At 44.6% G+C, this 21,655-nt stretch overlaps 2 protein-coding genes across 4 annotated transcripts; one reads left to right on the forward strand and one right to left on the reverse strand.

Annotated features, from left to right (window-relative positions):
- Window positions 1-367: 367 nt before the first annotated feature.
- On the reverse strand, window positions 368-5,065 carry vps45 (vacuolar protein sorting 45 homolog). Its single transcript, XM_069516516.1, has 15 exons — window positions 4,931-5,065; window positions 4,421-4,555; window positions 4,256-4,316; window positions 3,685-3,764; window positions 3,381-3,449; window positions 3,129-3,266; window positions 2,905-3,015; window positions 2,684-2,818; window positions 2,487-2,600; window positions 2,114-2,281; window positions 1,837-1,995; window positions 1,605-1,712; window positions 1,299-1,420; window positions 1,074-1,205; window positions 368-995 (listed from the first exon to the last, which is right to left on the reverse strand). The coding sequence occupies exons 1-15, from the start codon at window positions 5,021-5,023 to the stop codon at window positions 914-916; spliced, it is 1,707 nt and encodes a 568-aa protein (XP_069372617.1). The 5' UTR covers window positions 5,024-5,065; the 3' UTR covers window positions 368-913.
- On the forward strand, window positions 5,022-21,615 carry pogza (pogo transposable element derived with ZNF domain a). Of its 3 annotated transcripts, XM_069516465.1 has the most exons (26): window positions 5,022-5,226; window positions 5,376-5,428; window positions 9,332-9,434; window positions 10,676-10,795; window positions 11,428-11,552; window positions 11,671-11,731; window positions 11,863-12,087; window positions 12,163-12,363; window positions 13,335-13,420; window positions 13,579-13,740; window positions 13,817-14,070; window positions 14,334-14,479; window positions 14,623-14,723; window positions 15,247-15,393; window positions 15,797-15,931; window positions 16,025-16,102; window positions 16,382-16,467; window positions 16,869-17,021; window positions 17,268-17,327; window positions 17,457-17,584; window positions 17,805-18,031; window positions 18,132-18,539; window positions 18,876-19,178; window positions 19,384-19,587; window positions 19,911-20,041; window positions 20,253-21,615. In XM_069516465.1, the coding sequence occupies exons 1-26, from the start codon at window positions 5,022-5,024 to the stop codon at window positions 20,581-20,583; spliced, it is 4,233 nt and encodes a 1,410-aa protein (XP_069372566.1). In that variant the 3' UTR covers window positions 20,584-21,615. The 3 variants fall into 3 exon arrangements, with proteins under 3 accessions (XP_069372566.1, XP_069372567.1, XP_069372568.1); XM_069516466.1 differs by lacking the exon at window positions 5,376-5,428 and having other exon boundaries at window positions 5,101-5,226; XM_069516467.1 differs by lacking the exons at window positions 5,022-5,226; window positions 5,376-5,428 and having other exon boundaries at window positions 9,022-9,594.
- Window positions 21,616-21,655: the final 40 nt, after the last annotated feature.

Consider the following 21,655-nt stretch of genomic DNA (forward strand, 5'->3'; position numbering starts at 1 on the left):
GATGGTTCAGTCACTAATGAGACAACAGCTCCCCCTGCTGGTTCTCATCTCACATTTCAAACTCTCAGTGTGAACTTTGTTTAAATTCAGCTCTGAAATAATGTTTCTGTTTATTAACTCAAGACAAATCATCAAGATGAACAAATTAATAAATGAGGAAAATAACTGATGTGAGAACGAAGCCTCTCGGTGACCTCTGACCTGAAGTTATAAATCTCCTGTTTTCCACTTAAAGTGAAGGCGGACAGGAAGTGGATGTCACAGCATTGATCACAGCAGCAGAAACATTTCAAACTTTTTTTAAAGTCACTGAGGAATAAACTCAGATATAAATTAAAATATGACAAAAAGAAATAATGGAGTCAAATTTAATTTGCAGAAATTGTTTAATGAATCACAGGATGCAGTGATTTATTTAGATTTTAACTTAAAAGTTGAACATTTAGATACTTTAAAGGGACATTTCACCAAATACAAGCAGAAAACCAACAGAGACTGACGGAGTCTAAACACTGAGCCTGTTTGTGTTGTTCCAGACATGAGCAGTTGAGCTGGAACCTGTGATGTGTCTCTTAACGAGGTTCACTGTGATAGATTCAGAGGTGTTCCTAATATTCTGACCCCCGTAATAAACAATCACAACAAGCAACAACACAGACTGTCAGGAATTGTATTTACATCTGCCAAGGACCCCCGTCCTATGTTTGTGAGTCTGTGTGTGTGTGTGTGTGTGTCTATGTATGTCTATGTGTGTGTGTGAACATATTTCCAGTAAACTTAAAGGATGAAACATCAGAGACAAAATCACATCAGGGTTTGTTTATCTCTTTCTTTTCCATGATAAGATCAAATGTCTTATCTCATGTAATATTTTCACTGAAAGAATCAGACTGATATGACTGTGTGTGTTTTCTCAGCGTCTACTGCCATGGCGACCACTTCCTTGTGGTCCATCGCCACCATGACTTGTTGACGACATCACTTCCTCTAGGAAACTGAAAGAGAAAGAGAGTGAGGTAAAGACAGCTGCTCTGCGACTCAGGTGTGTGTGTGTGTGTGTGTGTGTGAGAGACCTCTTGGTGTTGTGGATGCTGCTTCCTCCGAGGACGATGCGGACTCCAGGTGAACTTCGGTTCATGTTGTAAACAGTCAGAGCTTCTTCATAAGTGGCTCCACCAATCAGAAACAAGATGATGTCCTGAGGCCTGCAACACACACACACACAGGTGTCACTCTCAGGTGTGTGTGTGTGTGTGTGTGTGTGTGCGTGTGTGTGTGTGCGTGTGTGTGTGTGTTACCTGTCTCGCAGGCTGCTGGCTCCCAGGTATGGAAACTGACTGTCTTTTAGTCGACCTTTAATCAGCTGATCCAGAGTGTCATGAAGCAGTGGCTGATGCTGAGAGTAGACGTTCTCCACACCCTGAACACACACACACACACACACACACACACACACACACACACACACACACACACACACACACACACACACACACACACACACACACACACACACACACACACACACACACACACACACACACACTTGACGATGGTTGCTAAGGAGGATGAGGTGGTAACTATGCTTTGGACTGTGACTGTACCTTGAGTCCTTTGAAGAACTGTTTCGTCATGGCGACGGCATCTGTCGGCATGATGAGGTCACTTCCTCTGACTCGTTTCCCTCCGTACTCGACCACCGACTGAACCATCTGTCAATGGGGGTGGGGGGTGATGCCAGAAAAGTCCAAATGTTTTTTTCTTCAGTGACTGAGACTGTAAATGTAAATACATTTCACTCGTCCAATCAGGGCTGAGCATCAGTAACATATTTACCTTGCGGTGGCGTTCGGACACTCCTCTCCTGCTCAGCTCGTCCATCAGCGACGGCAGGATGCTGCTGCTGTGGCGTTCATACCTCAGAGCGTAGAGCATGACGAGGCGGACGGCGTCCAGCTCTGACAAACGAGGATTCTGCAGCAGGCGGCGAACGCTCTGAAAGAAAGACGCAGGAGCAGAGAAGTTCACTGAGGCGTTAATGTTCCCGCTCTGTTGGTTACAGTGGTAACCGTGGTAACCACGGTCTCCTCAGACAGGAAACGGCGTCAGGTACCTGCTGAGCGTTGGAGTGGTCGTTCTGACAGGCCAGCTCCTGCTCCACCTCCGACACCTCCATCAGCTGACGCTCCGAAACCAGCCGAGACAACTCGCCCACCACCGTCACGTGTTTGGACACGGTGCCCGACATCTTCTTAAACTGAGGGTAGTTATCGACAAACGCCTGCGGAGACAAACATGTGGTCAACATCACAGCTGGAGACGTTCAGACCATGAGTCAATGTTTGATTTCCATCTGTTAGTGACGGGCCCCTGTTAGTGACGGGCCCCTCTCAGTGATGGGCCCCTCTGTTAGTGACGGGCCCCTCTCAGTGACGGGCCCCTCTGTTTGTGAAGGGCCCCTCTCAGTGAAGGGCCTTCTGTCTGACCTTCATGTCGGAGATGGACTCCAGCCTCTGGTGTCCTTTAGGTCTCTTCTTCTGAAAATCCTCCATCAGGTTCTTGATGTTGGTGCCGATCTCTCCAAAGTTCAGATAGAGGTTCTGATAGAGACACGACTTCATTAACAACCTGACACACGTGTCCACATACGAAATGGCGTCTCAGTGTGTGCGGTTGGACTCACGTTGGCGTAGAACTCGTCGTTCTCCGCAGACAGAACCACCTCCTTCAGGTCCTTGCTGATCCCCGGGACTCTGGACAAGTCGATCCTGTTGTTGTTGAGGCCGAGCAGCTCGTGGACCATTGCCTGGTATGTCCACTGGACAAAGACACAGACACGTCAACAGAAGATCTTTGACTTTGAAATGTGCCGATGTCGTGGTGCGGAACGCTGTGATTGCGCACCTGGTTGAGCAGCGGCGTGATGGCGTCGTCGCTCCGGTCGAGGATCAGCAGCAGAGGAGGAACCTCTGTCTTCCTGAAGTCAAACAGCTCGTACTCCTTCGTGATGATTTGCTGTCGGAGGTGAAAGAAGAAGAAGAAGTCTCTTCCTTTAGAAATGAATCTTTAAATCAGTGATTTTGAATCAGCGTTAAAAACTGGGATTGTGTGTGTGTTGCCATGGAAACCTTGACACTCTCTGCCAGGCGTTTGGACATGTCCGAGGACAGCTGGTAGCGGATCATGGGACATTTCTTTAGAGCGAGGAGGACGGACGTCAGACCCTGAGTACAGCGAGACAACATGGACGACTCCCAGCTCCGACCCTGACACACACACACATACACACGTTTACTGCACCTTCTCTAACAGACACACACACACACACACACACACACACACACTCACACACACACTCACTCACTCACTCACACACTCACCCTGGACACTCCGTGCAGGTTCAGTGAGAACAGATGTGGATTCACTGCGATGAAATCTCCATAAAACTCCTGCAGACACAGATGAATCATCGTTGTAACTCAACATCTGCAGTTAAACATCTGTTCAGCAGCAAACCTCAGTTCAACCATCACTGACACATGAGACTTATGAAGACACGTCTGTTCCCAGCCCCTGAGGCTGATGGGTAACGGAGTTTATTAAAGGCAGATCAGTAAATATTTGAAAAACAAGTCGAGAAAGTACCGTGTGTAATAGCATCATGTTAAACTTCCTGTGACTCACCTGGACTTCAGCCACCACTTCCTGTTCGTCTGCTTCAGCCAGAGCTTTGATTTCACTCTTACTGATCACATTACTGAAGTCTGAAACACACACACACACACACACACTTCAATGTGTTGTAATCCCATTTATATATAATCTACATGTATGTGTTGAACGTGCTCATAGCGCCCCCTAGTGTTTCAAACTGTCTTAGTCCCTTCAGGCCAACAGTTTGAGAGACGTCTCTACGTCAGGACACTTTCATATGAAAAGATAAACAGCCTATAATCAAAGGTGGGCGGAGCCCCAACCCCAGCGGCCGCTCGTCGTTTGATTCTGGAAACTTGTCATTTTCAAATCCATATGGAAACTAAACCTGTAAACCTCCAGCAGGGACGTCCTCTCCTGTCCCTCACTTCAAACGACCCCATGGTCTCTGGCATCAGGAACCTCCGGACACAAGAGCTACTTTTCTAAAAACGTCAAGATTCTCTATGAAGTTTGACACACTTATTATTGATGACATCAGAGATGATGACATCCTCAGGAAGTGATGTCACAGTGACTCTCAGGAGGATATGTTACTTACAGATGAAGTACACGCTGTACTTTGGTCTCCTCAGCTCCTGGATCAGATGTTCTACATTCTCCTGCAGAAAACACAGGTTAAACATTGAGTCATCGTCACAGTGGACATGACATCACTCATCACAATGAATGACATCATCACACGGAGGCGGAGCGGCTCTCGTACCTTGGTGGGTCTGAGGAAGCAGATGGCCTTCAGGTGTTTCATACTGTCTCTGTTCTGAGAGTCGATCCGTTCGAACAGGTAAACCTCCTTCTGCAGGATCTCAGACTGAGTGTACACCATGCTGACGATGCTGGTCTGTGACACACACACACACACACACACACACACACACACACACACACACACACACACACACATTAATATCCAGCCAGTCTTTTCTTACAGGCAGCCAACTACACATAAACTCATGGGCACTTTATTAGGAACACCTCAGCCAATCACGTGACAGTATCCCTGAGGAGCTTCACTTCCGCAGTGACGTGATTGTTGCAGCAGCTGTGTGTTGACATGAATCAACAGTCCAGCCTGCAGGTGGCGCTATGCTCGGGCTCTTCATTCATTAGTGGTTTATCATGGTGTGTTGATGATCATCACGCTTCATCTTCCAGTGGACACTTCCTGTTCCAGGTCACGTGGCAGTGAAGCAGGAAGTGTGTGGAAGTGACTCACCGTCTCTCGGTCCATCAGCAGCACCTTCATCCCGGGGCCGCTGCTCTCCACCATCTTAGAGACGTACTGCTTCACCGCGAGACTCACGTTCATGGCGGCGGCTTCACGAAGCACCGACAGCTGCGGAGTCACGGTCCGGTTCAGTCCGGTTCAGCCCGGTTCAGCCCGATTCAGCCCGGTCGGTCTGCTCCGGTCTGAGGTTCTGTTCGTGTCGGTCAGAACGAAAACAAGCTGCTGGCCGTTTCCGGGTACACCACGTCATGACGTCACACGCAGGACACCTACGTCAATACGTAGTAAGCGTTTGTTGGTGTATTTTCTCATTCTTTTATTTTGATATATATTTTACATGTACGTGTGACGTAGAGCAGAACTACCAGGTAATAAAACAAAGCTCGTTATTTTTGTTCTATAACTAATACAAATAACCTTTAACAATTTACAGCTGAAACTACGAACAGAACTATTGGAAAAAGGATTTGGAGACTTTCACCTCAGGTTGGAACCACAACTCACAAAGTTGATTATCAAGTGATAGAATTGATGATGTCAACAAATTCAAATCAACTAGTAAAAAATCGGCGTTCAGTGTGAACTTGTCAGATACTTTTGTTACTCCCTCTTAATCCATTACACACGTTTTCATGACTTACAAGCACAATTTAAATGATCTGTCTGTCACCCCCAACACTTTTATTTTGCTCTTTGTTATCAAGTCAATATAATGAAGAGGAGTCTGTGTTGTTTAAACACATTAAGACAACTCATGTTGTTCACAGCCTCTGTGTTTTTAAACACATTTTGAATTCAAAAGCACATGAACACTCACAACTAAAGTCTAATCGCTTCTAATGTACTGTGAAGTATTTACTAATCAATGAAGTCTCTGTCTCACATATCTCAGAAACATTCAACTCATCACCTTCACACTTGTCATGTGTGTTATTAAGGGTCCAGTTGTCTCATTGTGGTACATGTGATAATAATAAACTTTGATTAAAACCAGGTGACCAGCTCTCTGTAGCTGGAGCAGTGGGCCTCATCGACCTAAGTGACCTTGGTTGTGACGGAGTCACTGTACTCATGTCGTCCATCTTTATTTATAGTTTAGGGTCTGAACACAGAGTGAACATTAAAACCTCATGATTTATTACAGGACTGTTGAATGCTTGGTGTTCCTAATAAACTGGAATAACACATTATAAACACTGATGAATGTTCTGTTATAAACTGTGTAGTAACAATATTTCCCTCTGCTTTACAGTGAATTGAGATGGAAATAGAAATACCTCAGTATGAAACTTCATAGAGTCTTAACATATTATTGTAAGTCACTTTGAAAAAAGAGTCAGCTAAGTTATGTAATGATTAACATATAGGTCAATATGTCAATCAATTAATCAATTACATTTTATTTGTATAGCTCATGTTCACAAATCACAGTTTGTCTCATAGATCTTAACAAGGTGGGACATTCTCTGTTCAGAGTAAAACTACTAAGAAAAACCTTTTATCAGGGGAAAGAATGTAGAAACCTCAGAGACGCACGTGAGGATCCGTCTCCCAGGATGGACAGAAGTGCAGTAGATGTCACATGTAACTGAGAACGTCAGAAAAATAAGAGTAATTACAGCACTGGTTAGAGTAAACAGTTTGAAGCTTGATGGAAGGTGAATGAATGGAATTATTGTCAGTAATGGTCGAGTATCTGAGGAGACACATTGTTTTTCAAGCAGTGTTGTTATGATCAGGATCCACCATCAGCTGCCACCTCGATCATGGTCCACCACTCCGATCAGATGCCAGTGATACAGGATCCGCCATCCTAGTTCACGATGTGGCCACAATGGTGGCCCTGGATCTGCAAATGATAAGGCAGAGGGACTCCGGGAAAGAAGTCGTCAGTAATGTCTGAAACTGGAAGATGATTCCACAGGAGAAGAGCTTGATGCTGAACGCTCTGGCTCCTCCTCTACCTTTAGAAACTTTGGGGACAACAATCTGAATTCTGGGAGCTCAGGGCTCTAGTGGTGATATGGTACTATGAGCTGCAGCATTTTGGACAAAGAGTTTTTAACGACTCACTGCTGGAGCCTGATAACAAGGAATTACAATAATCAAGTCTGGATGGAACAAAGACCTGGACTAGTTTGTCTGCATCTTCTTGAGACAGGACATGTCTGATTTTTGAGATATAACGTAAAAGAAGGCAGTCCTAGAAATTAGTTTTAAGTTAGAAGGACAAATCAGGATCAAAGATGACAAATTCCTGTCCGTTTCACTGGATGTGTGGATGATGTCATCTAGCACAGCGTCATCATTAGATAATGTATCTCTGAGGTGTTTAAGGCCGAGTATTAGAACCTCTGTTTTAAGTTTAAAAAGAGTAAATTACAGCTCATCCAGGTTTTAATGTCTTTGAGACACGAAGTTTAGTTCATTACACTCTTCTGGTGTAGAGTGTTTCCTCATAGTGTTTCTCAGTGGAAGCATATATAATGAGAATAAAACTGGGCCGAGCACAGAACCCTGTGGAACACCGTGGTTAACTTTGGTGCGCACAGATGGCATCATTTATTTACTCAAATTGAAATGGATCTGATAAATAGGATTTAAATAAGTTTAGGGAGGTTCCTTTGACGCTAATGAACTGTTCTAGTGTCTGTAATAAAACGATGATCAATAGTGATGAATGCTGCACTGAGATCTAACAGGACGAGGACAGACACAAACATCTGGAGCTATGAGAAGGTCGTTAGTGACTTTGTCTCCGTGCTGTGATGAGTTCTAACACTGAAAGTCTTCACATGACTTTTCTGGAGAAGCTCTCACAGCTGATTGGCTCCAACCTTCTCGAGGAGTTTAGACAGGAAGGGTTGGTTGGATATTGGTTTGTAGTTGGTTCAAACCCTCGGGTCCAGGGTTTTTTTTTTTTGAGAAGGGGTTTGATTTCATTTCATTTCATCTTAAAGGACTGTGGTAAATATCCTGATAATGATTGATTGTATTTCGTAAAGTACTTTTTATTCAGGGCAGAAGTTATGTAAGTATCTTTGTAGGAATGGGATCTAAGATACAAGTTGTGGGTTTACATGATGAGATAGTTGTGGTCAGCTGATCAAGGTATATTAAGTGATGGTAAACAGGTAAGGAATTTATGTCATTGTAAAAATATGATTTCAAAATGATTACAGCAAACACTTAAAAACCCTGGTGCTTATTTTTCATCTGTGGATTAGCAGTTCATCTAGTTTGTGGACGTGGAGCTGATGAACACATCAGTGTTTTCAGAGCCACTCAATGAATAATGTGTCAAAGACTGGACATCAAGAGGGATTTGTTCTGTTTGTCCTGTACGAGCTGTAATATCATCATCAATTTTATTATGAATATGATATGATACATTTAATTCAGATGTAATTCACTCACTCATTTGTGTTTCTGTTCTTAGCTTTAATGTCTTTAAGGAATATTTCATAGTTTTTAATAATAACAAAAAAATCCACTTTTTGTTGAATGGAAGAAATACAGGCCTGTTCAGCTAACTTATCACCAGCTCGTTTTAGATGTTAGCTCATCGGCTAGCTTCAGTTTTTACCATCAGTGGAAATTTCGCACATTAATTTTAAAACATTCTTTAAAATCCATATCACATCTCTTCCTTGTATTAAACTTTATATTTGCAATGGGATTCAGTGTTAGCTGAGCAACATTAGCTAACACATGCTATAGATGTGATGAAGACACTTGAATCAGTACTAGAGCTAAACATTACTATCTATATCTTTATCTATGTCTTTATATACTTAGCCACAGGCAGCTAGCTAGCTGAACATCAGTAACTAGTGTTTCACTGAGCAGCAGCTCTTAGCATGTGTTCAGATGCTAATTAGCATCATGTAGCTGGATGTTAACCGGAAAGTGTTTAATGTTTATATTTCAGCGACGTCACAGAGCTAACGTTGGTTATCGTTAGCTTAGCCTAGTTCATGCTACACCGCGTTGTGACATGAACGACCGTGGGTCCCGTCAGTGTCCGACCCGGGACCAGCGGCACCGACCCGGGACCAGCGGCACCGACCCGGGACCAGCGGCACCGACCCGGGACCAGCGGCACCGACCCGGGACCAGCGGCACCGACCCGGGACCAGCGGCACCGACCCGGGACCAGCGGTGTCACGTGTCACGTTAACTGTTTGTGAAAGTCTGACTTCGGTTTGTTTCGGATCTATTTGTTGGGACCGTGGTTGACACGCAGCTGTGGTTCGGCTCGACCCGGGGATCAAACGCTGCTGAACGCGGTAGAACTGACGTGACGTCGTGATGACGCTGCAGAACGTCTCGCGTCAGGGTTCGACCTGTTCACACTTTGAATTAAATCCAGTTTCTGTTTTATTGCAGTTTATTAATAGTGACTTTAGGGCCAGCACGGTGAGATATCCATCCGCCTTGCTGTGGCACATGTGTCCTCACCGGAGGCGGAGACGTGGCGGAGGAATACGAGGTTAGAGCCGTGCTCAGTCCGAGCAGCCACAAACGGTGTGCCCGGTGCTAACAGCTAACAGCTAATGCTCCTGTCTGCACTCAGTCACTGACTAACTCTTTTAAAAATAGATTTAACTGTGGAATAAGTTCTCATTTAACATTTCAAGTCTCCGGACAAGGTAAGCGAGCACCCGCCTCACTTTTTATTCAGATAACATGCAGAGTTATTTAAGTCTCTTAGTTAGCTGCTGGGCTAGCCTGCTAGCATTGGTAGCTGTATGTTAAAGTGCTGGAGGGGGGGGGGTAGCTCAGCATCATGAAATGAATCTCTCACAGTTTGTTTACATCATGTTTACAACATGTTTACATCATGTTTACAACATGTTTACATCAGTACACTAAATGTAAATATTGCTCATGCTAACATTGTTAGCCTGTCTGTGCTTTCATTAGCATGCTAGCTGAGACTGAAAACCTTTTAAAGCCAGTTGCTTGTTCGGTTTTTGGTCAGATCATAGATTAATAATTCAAATGTAAAACTTTCAAACTCTTAAGTTTTCAACTTTTATTTAATTTAATCTTCATTAACACAAAGAGAAAACAGAGTCTCAGTGTTCACACAGCAGCTAGGCTAACTGAGAGCTAACATCAAAACAAACATGAAGTCTATCCATCAAATAATTCATTCTTGCTTGTGACTGTACATTATGGTTCTTTATATTCAGTAATGTCAGTTGTATGATGTTTGTCAATGACAATACACTTTCACATATTATCTGACAGTGATGAAGAGAATTAAGTGCAACTGGAAACCAGTGAAAGTAAATTGATTTAAATTCATGTATTAAGTAATTTGTGGTTCTGTCATTACATCTGTTTTTGTTGTTTTTCACATCTTAGCTGGTGTGTTTTTTATCCACCACACCTAAAATCAGAGTATCAAATGTATGTGTGGTTTCCCATATTTAGAAAAATTAAATTAAGCGCAGAAAACTCTACAGAAAATAACTTCATGTAAACTCCATCACAGATTAACATTAAATAGACTTGCTTAGATATTGATGCTTCACTTCACTGGAGAAAGACTAACTTTGTTCACATGGTATTAAATCATTTCTACCATCCGACATCCACAAATACAGCAAGAGACACTGGGGCATCTTTAAAAAACCTTGGACCCAGTAATGGATATCACACGTTACAACTTCATTGAATTGTCACACGTTGATGTGTTCACATCAGTTGTGTCTGCCTCTGCAGGTGAGGAGGGGACTATGGAGGTGGAGCGAGCTGCAGGTGGGGACCTGCTGATGGAGTGTGATGAGGAGGAGCAGGAGGTCTGGCCTCAGATGCAAGAGACAGTAAAAGAGAAGGATGAAGGTGAAGAGTTGAAATGGGTTGAGGTTGAATAGTGAGTGAAGGGATCAGATATTTAACCATATTTATTGATATTGTTTAACATATTTACTACATTTACTTTAATACTTGAGCCACAAACTTGATTGTATCACTGAACAAGGGGGAATGTTTCAAAATCAGGACATGAACAAAGTAAAAAAACTTTATTCAACAATATCTCGTCTCCTCCACATGTAAACAGTTGTATCCTTGTAAATTACAGAATTTAACTGAACATCAGCTGCTAGCAAAACAAAATGGTCAGGAACTTTTGTTATCGATTATCCATGATGCATTCTACCCTGGAAGTTCAGGCTAGTGCTGGTTCTTCAGGAAAAAGGTCATGTGATAGGAGCATAGCAAATCAGCACTGGTTACTTTATGGCTGAAAAGACTCGATCAGCGAGTGGTTGTGAGTGTCTGCTTTGTCGTTTCCAAACATTTTGATTTCTGCCCGTCAAACGGGACCAACAGCAGTAACAAACATTTCTGTTTTAGTGACTCATGACCGCACCACAGTAGTGTGGATGTCAGATGTATCTGTAGCAGAAATTATGAACACCAGGGCTGAACACCAGGTGTGAACGGGGCCTCAAACACAACTGTCTCTGCAGGTCTGGGGACTGTTGTCCGTCCCATGGAGCAGCAGTCAAAGGACCCCCCACCAGTCAGGATCATTCCCATCACAGTCCAACCAGTGAACAGCTGCAGCCCCGCCACACTCAACCACACAGAGACGGTAACGAAGCTACTGACGATTCAGATTCAGTTCTTTATCACTGCTGTAGTCTGTGATTCAGTGTGTGTGTGTGTGTGTGTGTGTGTGTGTGTGTGTGTGTGTGTGTGTGTGTGTTCAGCCTTCAGATGGTCCTCTGGACTTAACGGTGAACTGTCAGATGGTTCCTCTGCTTCCTGGAGGTCAGTACAGTTCAGTTCTATCTGTATCATGACAGGGAAGGTCTACAGATTCTGAACCAGTTAAACCAGTGGGTCGGAGCAGAGTCTATTTTATTAAATTAATTTATTTTATCTTCATGTTGATCCTTCAGGTAGCGGTGCAGAGCTGAAGCAATATTCTCAGCCCAAAGGATCAGCCATCGCTTTCACTTCAGTCGAGATCCCCATCACTGTGACAGTCCTCAGTCCTGCAGGAAGTCGCCACATCAACACTACCATCTCCCTGTTCTCCTCTGCCACCTCAAACCCACGTACAGTTCCAAAAGCTGCTGCTGCTCCACCTGAACCTAAGGCAGGCTCCACCCCGATCATCACAGGTACACCTCTCATCAGCAAAATACAGTTTAAACACAACCTGATAGTTTTCTAACCTCCAAGCGTCTGTGGTGCAGGTGTGGTCTCTGGTGAAGCAGCCCAGAAGGTTTTAAACAACCACAACGTGAACTTCAAATCCAGCTCGCCTCTGACAAACCTGAAGACCCCACCCATCCTGTCACTCACCTCAACACAGACCACACCCCCAGCGTCAAAGAAGAAAAATCCTCCTCCCAGCTGCAGCAGACCTGCAGCTCCTCTGAGGCTGCGACACAAAGGTTTGACTATATCTGAACTGTTTCGCTCATCCACCACCAGAACACACTTGACTGCTTATGACCGTCACATGGTCACATGACCTCTACAGATGTGGACAGTTGTTTTATCTCTGACACAGCTACACCTATAAATGCTCCTGCAGTGATTTTAAAACCAGCTATGGACAAAAACTAACAGGAAACATTTATTATCTGTCCTGACAGGAGATAATAAGATATGAATAGATAAGTAGGACATTATATTCTTAATGATTTTCTCACGAGTTGACAATAGATTATTTAATACATAATCTCTAAATCTGTTACAGAGCAGAGTGTGACATATGTCGAAGTCTCAAAATGTTGTGGCAAAGAAGTAGTGAATTCTGGTAAAAGAAACATGAATACTTAAAAGACGGAACAGTGTTGTCTGATGAGATATTTTCGTCAGCACTTGTGCTTCAGTTAATGTCAAGGTCTCTTGTTTGTTGTACAGCCAGCAGAACAAACACACAAACATATATACAACATAAAAACAGAAACAACCTAAACAATAAATAATGAATACACTCATGTGATGGTATTTAAAATAGACACAGTATTGTGTCTGTGTCTAATATCACTTTCAGAAAAAATGATTATAAAACAAACCAGAGGACTTTAATTATTGCTTGATTATTGACAACCCGTCCTTCTCCAGGTCAGACATGTAATCGCTCTCAGGTTTAATGACGTGTTAAAATGCCAGAGTCTGATATGAATCCTTGGATATTATTTTTATTAAGTATTCAAACCACAGAGAATTATCACCATCATGTCGGCTGCTTCATTTTATACAAACACAGTTCAGTTTCAGAATACTTGTAAACTTTGGGATCTCCACTAGAATTTAGAATAAAGTTTTGAGATATTGAAAAAAGTTTGGAGGAACAGTTGGAAGTTTCTCGTTGTCTTTTATTTCTGAGATGAACCAGGTGTGTTTGTTTCCTCAGGTCAGCTGGAGCCAAAGACTCCTCCCGCCTGTACTCTTTGTTTCTCTCAGTACAGATTCATCCCGGAGCTCAGGGGATTCATGTGTGTAAGTGTTCGACCACATCAAAGACGTTCAGCACAAGAGCTCTGAGAGCTTTAATCAGTTTCTATAGAAGGAGAATAAAGTGTTGACCAGAATAACCTTATCTTCTTCCTCCTCATCTTCCTCCTTCTGCTTTTCTTCATCCTCCTCTTTGTTTCCAGCTGTGCAGTCCTGAGATTGCTCAGAGTCTCCTCCTCTGGAGGAACTTGAAGAGGAAGAATAAATCTCGCAGCTGGAGCAGAGAGAAGAAGACATCGTCACGAGTGTCCAGAGAGTCTCAGAGCAGCAGTAAAGTTTCCAGGACGGGATCAGGACCTCCTGCTGTGAGTTCGAGCTGCTGACACTCTTCGTCTACTTCCTGTTTGTCTCCTTCAGTCTAAAGTCATCTCTCCTATGCAGAGGACTCGCAGATCGTCTGATGACTTCCTGTCAGACCAGTTCACCAGCCCCACCCACCCCTCTGACCTCAGCAGCCACCAGCAGGACATATCTGAAGCCACCCCCATTCAGGGTAAACTGGTGATACTGGTGGAGGATTTTTATTACGGCTCAGCCCGAGGACCAAACTCTGCCGAACCCGACCAGCATAGCAGAAAGTTCACTGGACCGTACCGATGCATCCACTGTCCTATGACGCTGCGCAACAACCTGGAGTGAGACTCGTGCACACGCTCACACTCGCTCAACAGTGTTGTAGAAATATCAGCTGCTTCCAGACTCTCACCTGTCAACATGATGCCAAACATTTATTCAGTAATTCATGTTCATCGAAATACATTTTTCACTTTATGGACAAAACCATATAAAGATATTAATTTGCTTCACGTCAAACTGATATTTTCACTCAGTTTTAATAAAAATCTCCATCCAGTTCTTCAGGAAAGAATTAAGAAGTGAGTGTTGTTGTCTTTCTCAGGTTGATGAGTCACATGCAGCAACACATGATGTCTCAGGAGGACAGGAACTCTGTGTCCCTGTGTCCTCACTGTTTCCGTCACTTTCCGTCTCCGTTCATACTGCAGTGCCACAAGGAGGCTGTTCACAGTCCGTCTGAGTCCACAGGTCTGTAACACACACACACACACACGTGACCTACACATGACACTTGGAGTTGACAGCCCAGTAGTGTTGTTACTGTGTGATGTATTTGTCACATTATATTATGTCAGTGTGTTGTTTCCTAATGCTGTGTGTCTGTTGTGCAGTGACATGTAGAATCTGTGAGCTAGAGTTCGGCAGTGAACCAGTTTTCCTCCGGCACATGAAGAACACTCACAAACCAGGAGAGATGCCGTACGTCTGCCAGGTGAGACGACGACAACAGCAGCTGCTCACACGTTTCAACTGTTGTTATGGAAGTTTTCTGAAAGCTGGTGAAAGGAGAACTCAGGCAGCAGCTGAGGTCTTATGCAGAAGATTTTAATGTAGATGCATCAGAGAGACCAGAAGGTGGAACAATATACAAACATGAGCAATTGTCACCCCCAGGTCTCAAGATGTCTCCGACAGCCTCCACATATATCTTCCTCTACTTGTGTCACCCATTCTAACAGCATCAATGAATGATGAACTGCTGTCACTCTCTATGTTACATGTAGGTGTCTGCATCCTATTGGATACTGGTGTAATACGCAAAAGAGTTGAAGTTGGTGCCTCTCTGTCTGGGGCATCTGAGTTAGATATATATATATATATATATATATAAGTCTCTAAGCGTGGACACTACAATGTTCTGTTGGTCTTTTATCTATATAACCTGACCTTGGGTACTGCTTCGAGAGACAAGGGAGTATCTGAGTCTGACCTCCGTCTGCTCACCTGTGCTGCAGGTGTGTGACTTCAGGTCGTCGTTCTACTCGGACGTGTGGTCGCACTTTCAGGAAGCTCACGCTGACACCAAACACCTGCTCTGTCAGTACTGTCTGCGAGTCCTGCGCAGTGACACCTGCTACCAGCAGCACTTTGCCCGACACCAGGTACACTCGCACGCACACGCACTCTCACACACACACACACACACACACACACACACACACACACACACACATCCTGTTCTTGTGAACGTGACATCTCAAGTCTGTCTTACGGGAATTTCTTCACATTTTGACCAGTTGTCACTTGGACTCAAAGATGAACTGATCAGAGGTCACAGTGACCTGGAAGTCTGGAATAAACATATGTACATTTTTTTCTTTTCGATTTTCTCTTTTTGAAGTGATTCAAGTATCATGAAGACAAATCCTTCGACATTTTTTCTATTTCACAAGTTTTCTACTCTGTAAACTGTAAAAAACTATTTTATTTGTTTGCTCCTCTTGTGTTGGTTTTAAAACATGTTTTCTGCAAAAACTCAATTTTCTAGAACTGTGTGTGTTTCAGAAGAAACACATGTTCAGCTGTGACAAGTGCCGTCTTAACTTCCTGTACATTAAAGAAAGGATGGAACACAAACTGTTGCATCACAAAACCCACGTCAGACCTCCTCAACTAACTGGACTCAAACCTGGAACCAAGGTATACATCACCTCAAGGTCACATGGTTTTATCTGACGTTGCTGTTTGTCTCAGAGCTGAACTGTGTGCGTGTGCGTGTGTGTGTGTCTGCAGGTGACTGTGAGGGCATACTCGGTGGCTGGAGGGGCTGACAGTGAAGAAGCGATAAAGAAAGCTGTCGTTCCATGCAAGGCAAGTCAGTTCAGACGGTCAACATATTACTTCATAAGGTCAGAGGTCATGTGGCGGACGATTCAAACTGTTCTCACATTTCAACACATTTCATCACCTCAGAAAATGCTGCAGGGTTCTGTCTTGAGAGATCAGGTCTTAGAGCTGACATTGTGGAGGACAACATTACCAATAAGCCTCAGCTGCTGTTGCTGTGGAGACTAGGACCAGTCGTAGCTTTGTGTCAGAGCTTATTTGCATGTGTGAAACCATCAGAGAACTGAAGTCTTTGTGTTTCAGGTGGTAAATGTTGAACCGCCACCGCCACAGGATGTTCCGAAGAGGAAGCCAGTGGAGAGTCTGGGCCCTCTACTGTCCAACCTCAGGTACTGCGACACACACACACAGTTTGTGTTCACATGATCGTGTCATAGCTTGGAGTCTCCATCATGTTTGAGTCTATGGATCAGTCAGAAGCTACCGCTGGTAGTCGAGTCATGTGACTGATAAGAACCAATGAGGAAGAGGACGTGGGCGTCATCAGTAACTAAAGTCTCAGTTTCTGTTCAGACTAAATCCCAAAAACAGAGTTTTCAAAATAAAACGAGCAGTTTACACAAGTCTCCACCAGGTGTAACCATAGCAACAGTGATGAGTTTGCAAACCTCACACATAGAGTCATGTGAACAGATTCTGTCTGTTGTTCTGTCCTGAGCTCACTCTCAGATTTACACTATTAAACTGTTCCCTTGTCAGTTTTTAAATCTGCGTCCCTTCTCTGTTCCAGTAAGGCAGCCGGTGTCTCTTGGCCTCTGCAGCTCTGTGTCGAGTGTCTGTCTATCGTTCAGGACTTCAACTCTCACTTCCCGTCTGTGGTCCACTGCTCCCTCTGCAGGTTCCTCACCTGCTGCTCAACATCGTACGCCAACCACATGATCAAGTACGTCTGCGTCTGCTCGTTAGCTTTAGCTTATCTGAACGTTACCTTTGTTTTTGATTCAACTTGATGTCTTTATTGTTTCAGCACATCCATAACTGACTTAGCTCCTTTCATATGTAATATACATGTATTTCACATGTCGTTCTTATGAAGGAATCAAACCAGTTCACACATGTAACGTGATATTTTGTGTGTCTGAGCTTGAATAAACTGTTGTGTGTTTGTGTTGACGTGATGTTTTCACAGTAAACATTCGACCTCCAGGAGGAACGTCAAGTACAGGAGCATCTTCCAGTCAGGCCCACGGTAACGAGCCGCCACCGTTTAATTACACTTCACTTCCTGTTTGTGATGAACAGAAATGTTTCTGTCTGTTGTCTGCGAAATGACAACAAATAAAAAATAAACATTGTAACGTGTTTCTGTGTGTTTCAGGTTGTCTCACAGGTTGGAGTGTGTGTCATGTTCACTTTGTTCCTACAGAGGAGACGTGATGGCCAATCACCTGATAGAGAGACCTGACCATGACTGCAAAGTACACACAGGCGAACACACACACACAGGTGACTGTGGCTACACAAGTAGATTCCTTTCATTTACATTATTTCATTGACTAGTTTATTTCTATAATTTTATATTCCTGCAATATTCAAATTAATGTCAGTTAAATCAAAACTTAAGCTTCAGCACACCATCGAAAAATCCCAAATAAAAAGAACATCCACCAGGTGGCACCAGAGTAACACACAGGAAACAGTTGAGTGTTAAAATCCTCTGTTTCAGATCAGAACGTTGACGGAGCTCAGCAGGCGCACAACTGCCCCTCCTCTCCTCACGGTGTGACATCACCAGGGGGTCAGCGCCATGGGGGGTTTATCCCCATCCACCTCCTGCCTGTCAGTAAGACCTCCACCCAGCTGGCCGTCAAACCCCTCACCTCCCCCTCACCTCTGTCCTCTCAGCCTGCCATGACCGTCACATTCCTGGGGTCCTGCCCACAACCTGAGCAGGTGAGGAGGACGCCACTGAGGCTGCAGATGTGAGAGATGCATGTTCTCTGCTGACATAACCTCCAGCTTTATCTCCAATCTCTCCCTGTTTGTGCCTCAGCCTCCAGCCGCTCCTCTGTCCGTCTCCCAGCTGGCGGCAGTCCTCTCCTCTCTCTGTCACAGCGTCGCTCAGGCATCGCGACGCTGTAAGACGTCTGCGCCACTGATCTGCTCCTGGACTCGGCAGCTGGAGCGAGGGCTGTGGGGCAGGAAGTGGTGCTGGAAGACAGAGAAGTTGGCAGAGAGGTTGTTGCTTTGGCGAGAGCAACAGTTAGTCGTGAGTGAAGAAGTCTTGCTGCAGAGGGCCAGGGGAATTCTGGGAGAGGACAGTCCGCTGATCGACTGTTACAACTGGACTGTGGACTTCATGTTGAGACACGATGCAGGTCGACAGACCGGCCGCCAAACCGAGCTGCCGAGGAAAATCACGAAGAAAATCCACGCGTTCATACAATCGCTACGATCACAGGTCAGTTTTCATTCATGTCAACAAAAGAGTGGAGATGTTTTCAGACGTGTTCTCCTGAAATGTTCTGGACGTTCTGTTTGAACACAAATGTCTGAGTCATTCTCTGACATTGTCCTGCAGCCTCCTCTGTGTCCTCAGGGTTCAGTTGTTGTAATGTACCTTCACCACGAGATGTCTCTAAATATCCTGCATGACATTTTATGTAGGTCCACTATACTTCACCTGATGAGGTCACTAACTCCTTCACACTGAACTTAACCTAACGTTACATGTTTTGGTGACACTTCTGGTGTCCGTGACATTTAACGGTTGTGACCATGTCTCTTTATTCTGAAGATTCACAGTAAAGCTCTTCCTCTTCGCTCCGTCGGCTGCATGGACGAGTTCTCCATCTTCATCGACTCGGACTCCTTCAACGACCAGAACCAGTTGGCCTTCCAGCTGTTTGGTTCCCCTGGAGACACACCTCTTTTTGACATTGTCCTCTCTGCTCTGTCCGATGGGACCATCTTGACCCCCCTGGTGTTCTTCAGGGGAACTACATCACATGTTCCTGAAGGGTTCCCTGATAATGTTCTGCTGGAGGCTCGACAGGAAGGATTCACTGACCAGGAGCGTCTGCACATCTGGATCAACAAGGTGCAAGAAATGAGCTCATACTGAGCCTTTACACATAAACCTTTACTACAATAGTAATATAAATCAGTAATTTACAACTATTATGATGCAATTATCTGTCTTTTTCAAAGGTTTTGTCTTCAGTCACATCTTTTTGTTGTTATGTTCATCCAAACTTCCTCCACACTCTGGTCTGCTCAACCTTCTCCTTTCTGTAACTGTGCAGGTGTGGCGCCCTCATTTGGCAGCCTTAGGGTGTGACAGTCAGTCTGTCCTCATGGTGGACGTCCATCGAGGTCACCTGACCAACCAGTTCAGAGATGACCTGTCCTCCATCTCTACAGATTCCATCGTCATCCCATCAGGATGCTGCTGTCGTCTGCAGCCGCTCGACGTCTGCGTGACGCCGGTACTCAGGGACTTTCTGCAGGTACTGTCCTCTGACTCCTCTGACTCCTCTGACTCCCCTGACTCCCCTGACTCCCCTGACTCCCCTGACTCCTCTGACTCCTCTGACTCCTCTGACTCCCCTGACTCCTCTGACTCCTCTGACTCCCCTGACTCCCCTGACTCCTCTGACTCCTCTGACTCCCCTGACTCCTCTGACTCCTCTGACTCCTCTGACTCCCCTGACTCCCCTGACTCCCCTGACTCCCCTGACTCCCCTGACTCCCCTGACTCCCCTGACTCCCCTGACTCCTCTGACTCAGTTATCGATGATGTCCCTCTGATGTTGCGCTGGTCGTCCTCCAGGTGCGGTGGACCCAGCTGGTGTCTCAGGGGGGTCTGGACGGTCTCGGTCTGGATCAGCTGGCTCTCACTCTCACTTGTTGGCTCAGTGAAGTTTGTACGACTCTGAACTCGGAGACAAACGTCCTCCGCAGGTCTGAACATCTGGATTTTCTTCTTCTTCTTCTTCTTGTCTGTGCAGACTGACATGCGTTACTTTATAACATCACTGTTGCTATGGTAACGGCTAAACTAAACTCGTTTTAGCTTGTCTAGAATTTTTCATTGTGAACACAGTACAGTGATTTGACTCTTTCTTCTTCTGTGGTAATAATAATTGTCTGTGTTGCCATGGAAACTCCTCAGGTCGTTCAGCTCGGTGTGTGACCTGCAGCAGGTGGAGGATCGATGTGAGGCAGCGAGGATGATTAAAGTCCTTAATGAGGCTCTCATCCAGCCCCTGGAGACATCGGGACCTGGATCAGGTCCTGGATCGGGACTTGGATCAGGTCCTGGATCAGGTCCTGGATCGGGACCTGGATCAGGACCTGGATCGGGACCTGGATCGGGACCTGGATCAGGACCTGGATCGGGACCTGGATCGGGACCTGGATCGGGACCAGAGCTGGAGCTGTTGCTGGTGATGGAGGAGGAGAAACAGGAGGAGAAGATGGAGAGAGAGGAAGTGGAGAACTAAGAGCAGAGTTTATATCTGAGGTTCGACTTTAGGACCACTGGTCCTCGTGCTTCTTCTTCTTCTGCACCATTAATACAAGCTGCTGCTGACCCCCCCCCCCCCCCCCCCCCCAACCAGAGATGTGTCAGCTGATCAACGGCTGAGAACATTTACCACATGATTGATCAGCTGATCAGATATTGATCAACGGTTGATTCTGCGGAATCCTAAAGTCCGCAGGAAGTAACGATGTTCAGTGAAAACAACGCTCATTAACGAGAAGGTGAAAATCTCATGAAGAGAAACTTCCCGCTGCGTGGCTTCACAGTAAAAGTCTGTGGTTCATCTGTGCAAAGCTTTTATTGTGAAAGAGTTACAGTTCTGATCGGTGAAAATAAAGAAATGAGTTTGAATCAGATAATTCATCACATGTGTAAAGTTACTCCTGCAGGAGTCAGTTACATCCGTTAGTTTGTAATCAGATTACTTAGTTACTTTTATACTGGAACATGGATTACGTATTCAGACTGTAAAAAAAAAGAAAGACGACGTCTCCACTACACCAGTAAAATAAATATCTATAAACGCTGCCTTCTTGTGGTGATGACATCATGTACAGTCAGAGTCTGTGTAGTACTGATGAAGGTCCCGCCCACACACACTCAACCAATCCTGAGTCAGTGTCAGCTGTCAATCATCTCCGTCTGTTTTTATTTCATAAATAACTGATTCAAACCAAACTGATGAGAAACACTTGAACAAACATCCGAGAGAGAAGAACGAGTTGAAACGACAGAAACATCTTTAAACCTTTTTTTTTTTAGTTTGGTTCATGTCCCATCTGCTAACGTGGAGGAGGTTTATGAGCTGTACTGCAGCCATGATTTGGCTTCAGTTTAATATTATCTATGCTTCATCCTGAGAGAAAATAGATTTGGATGTATTGAACTGATGTGGGATAAAAAATTGATAAAAACATTTTAATTTAGTTTTCGTTTAACTTGAATATATTTTTCCGTCGTGTCCTTTGACCAATAAAGGTTTTGTTTTATACTTTTCTGGTCGTCGTCCTATTCTTATGAACACGAAGTCT

The sequence above is a fragment of the Paralichthys olivaceus genome, chromosome 20 (genome assembly GCF_024713975.1).
Source record: "Paralichthys olivaceus isolate ysfri-2021 chromosome 20, ASM2471397v2, whole genome shotgun sequence".
NCBI classification, from domain to species: Eukaryota; Metazoa; Chordata; class Actinopteri; order Pleuronectiformes; family Paralichthyidae; genus Paralichthys; species Paralichthys olivaceus.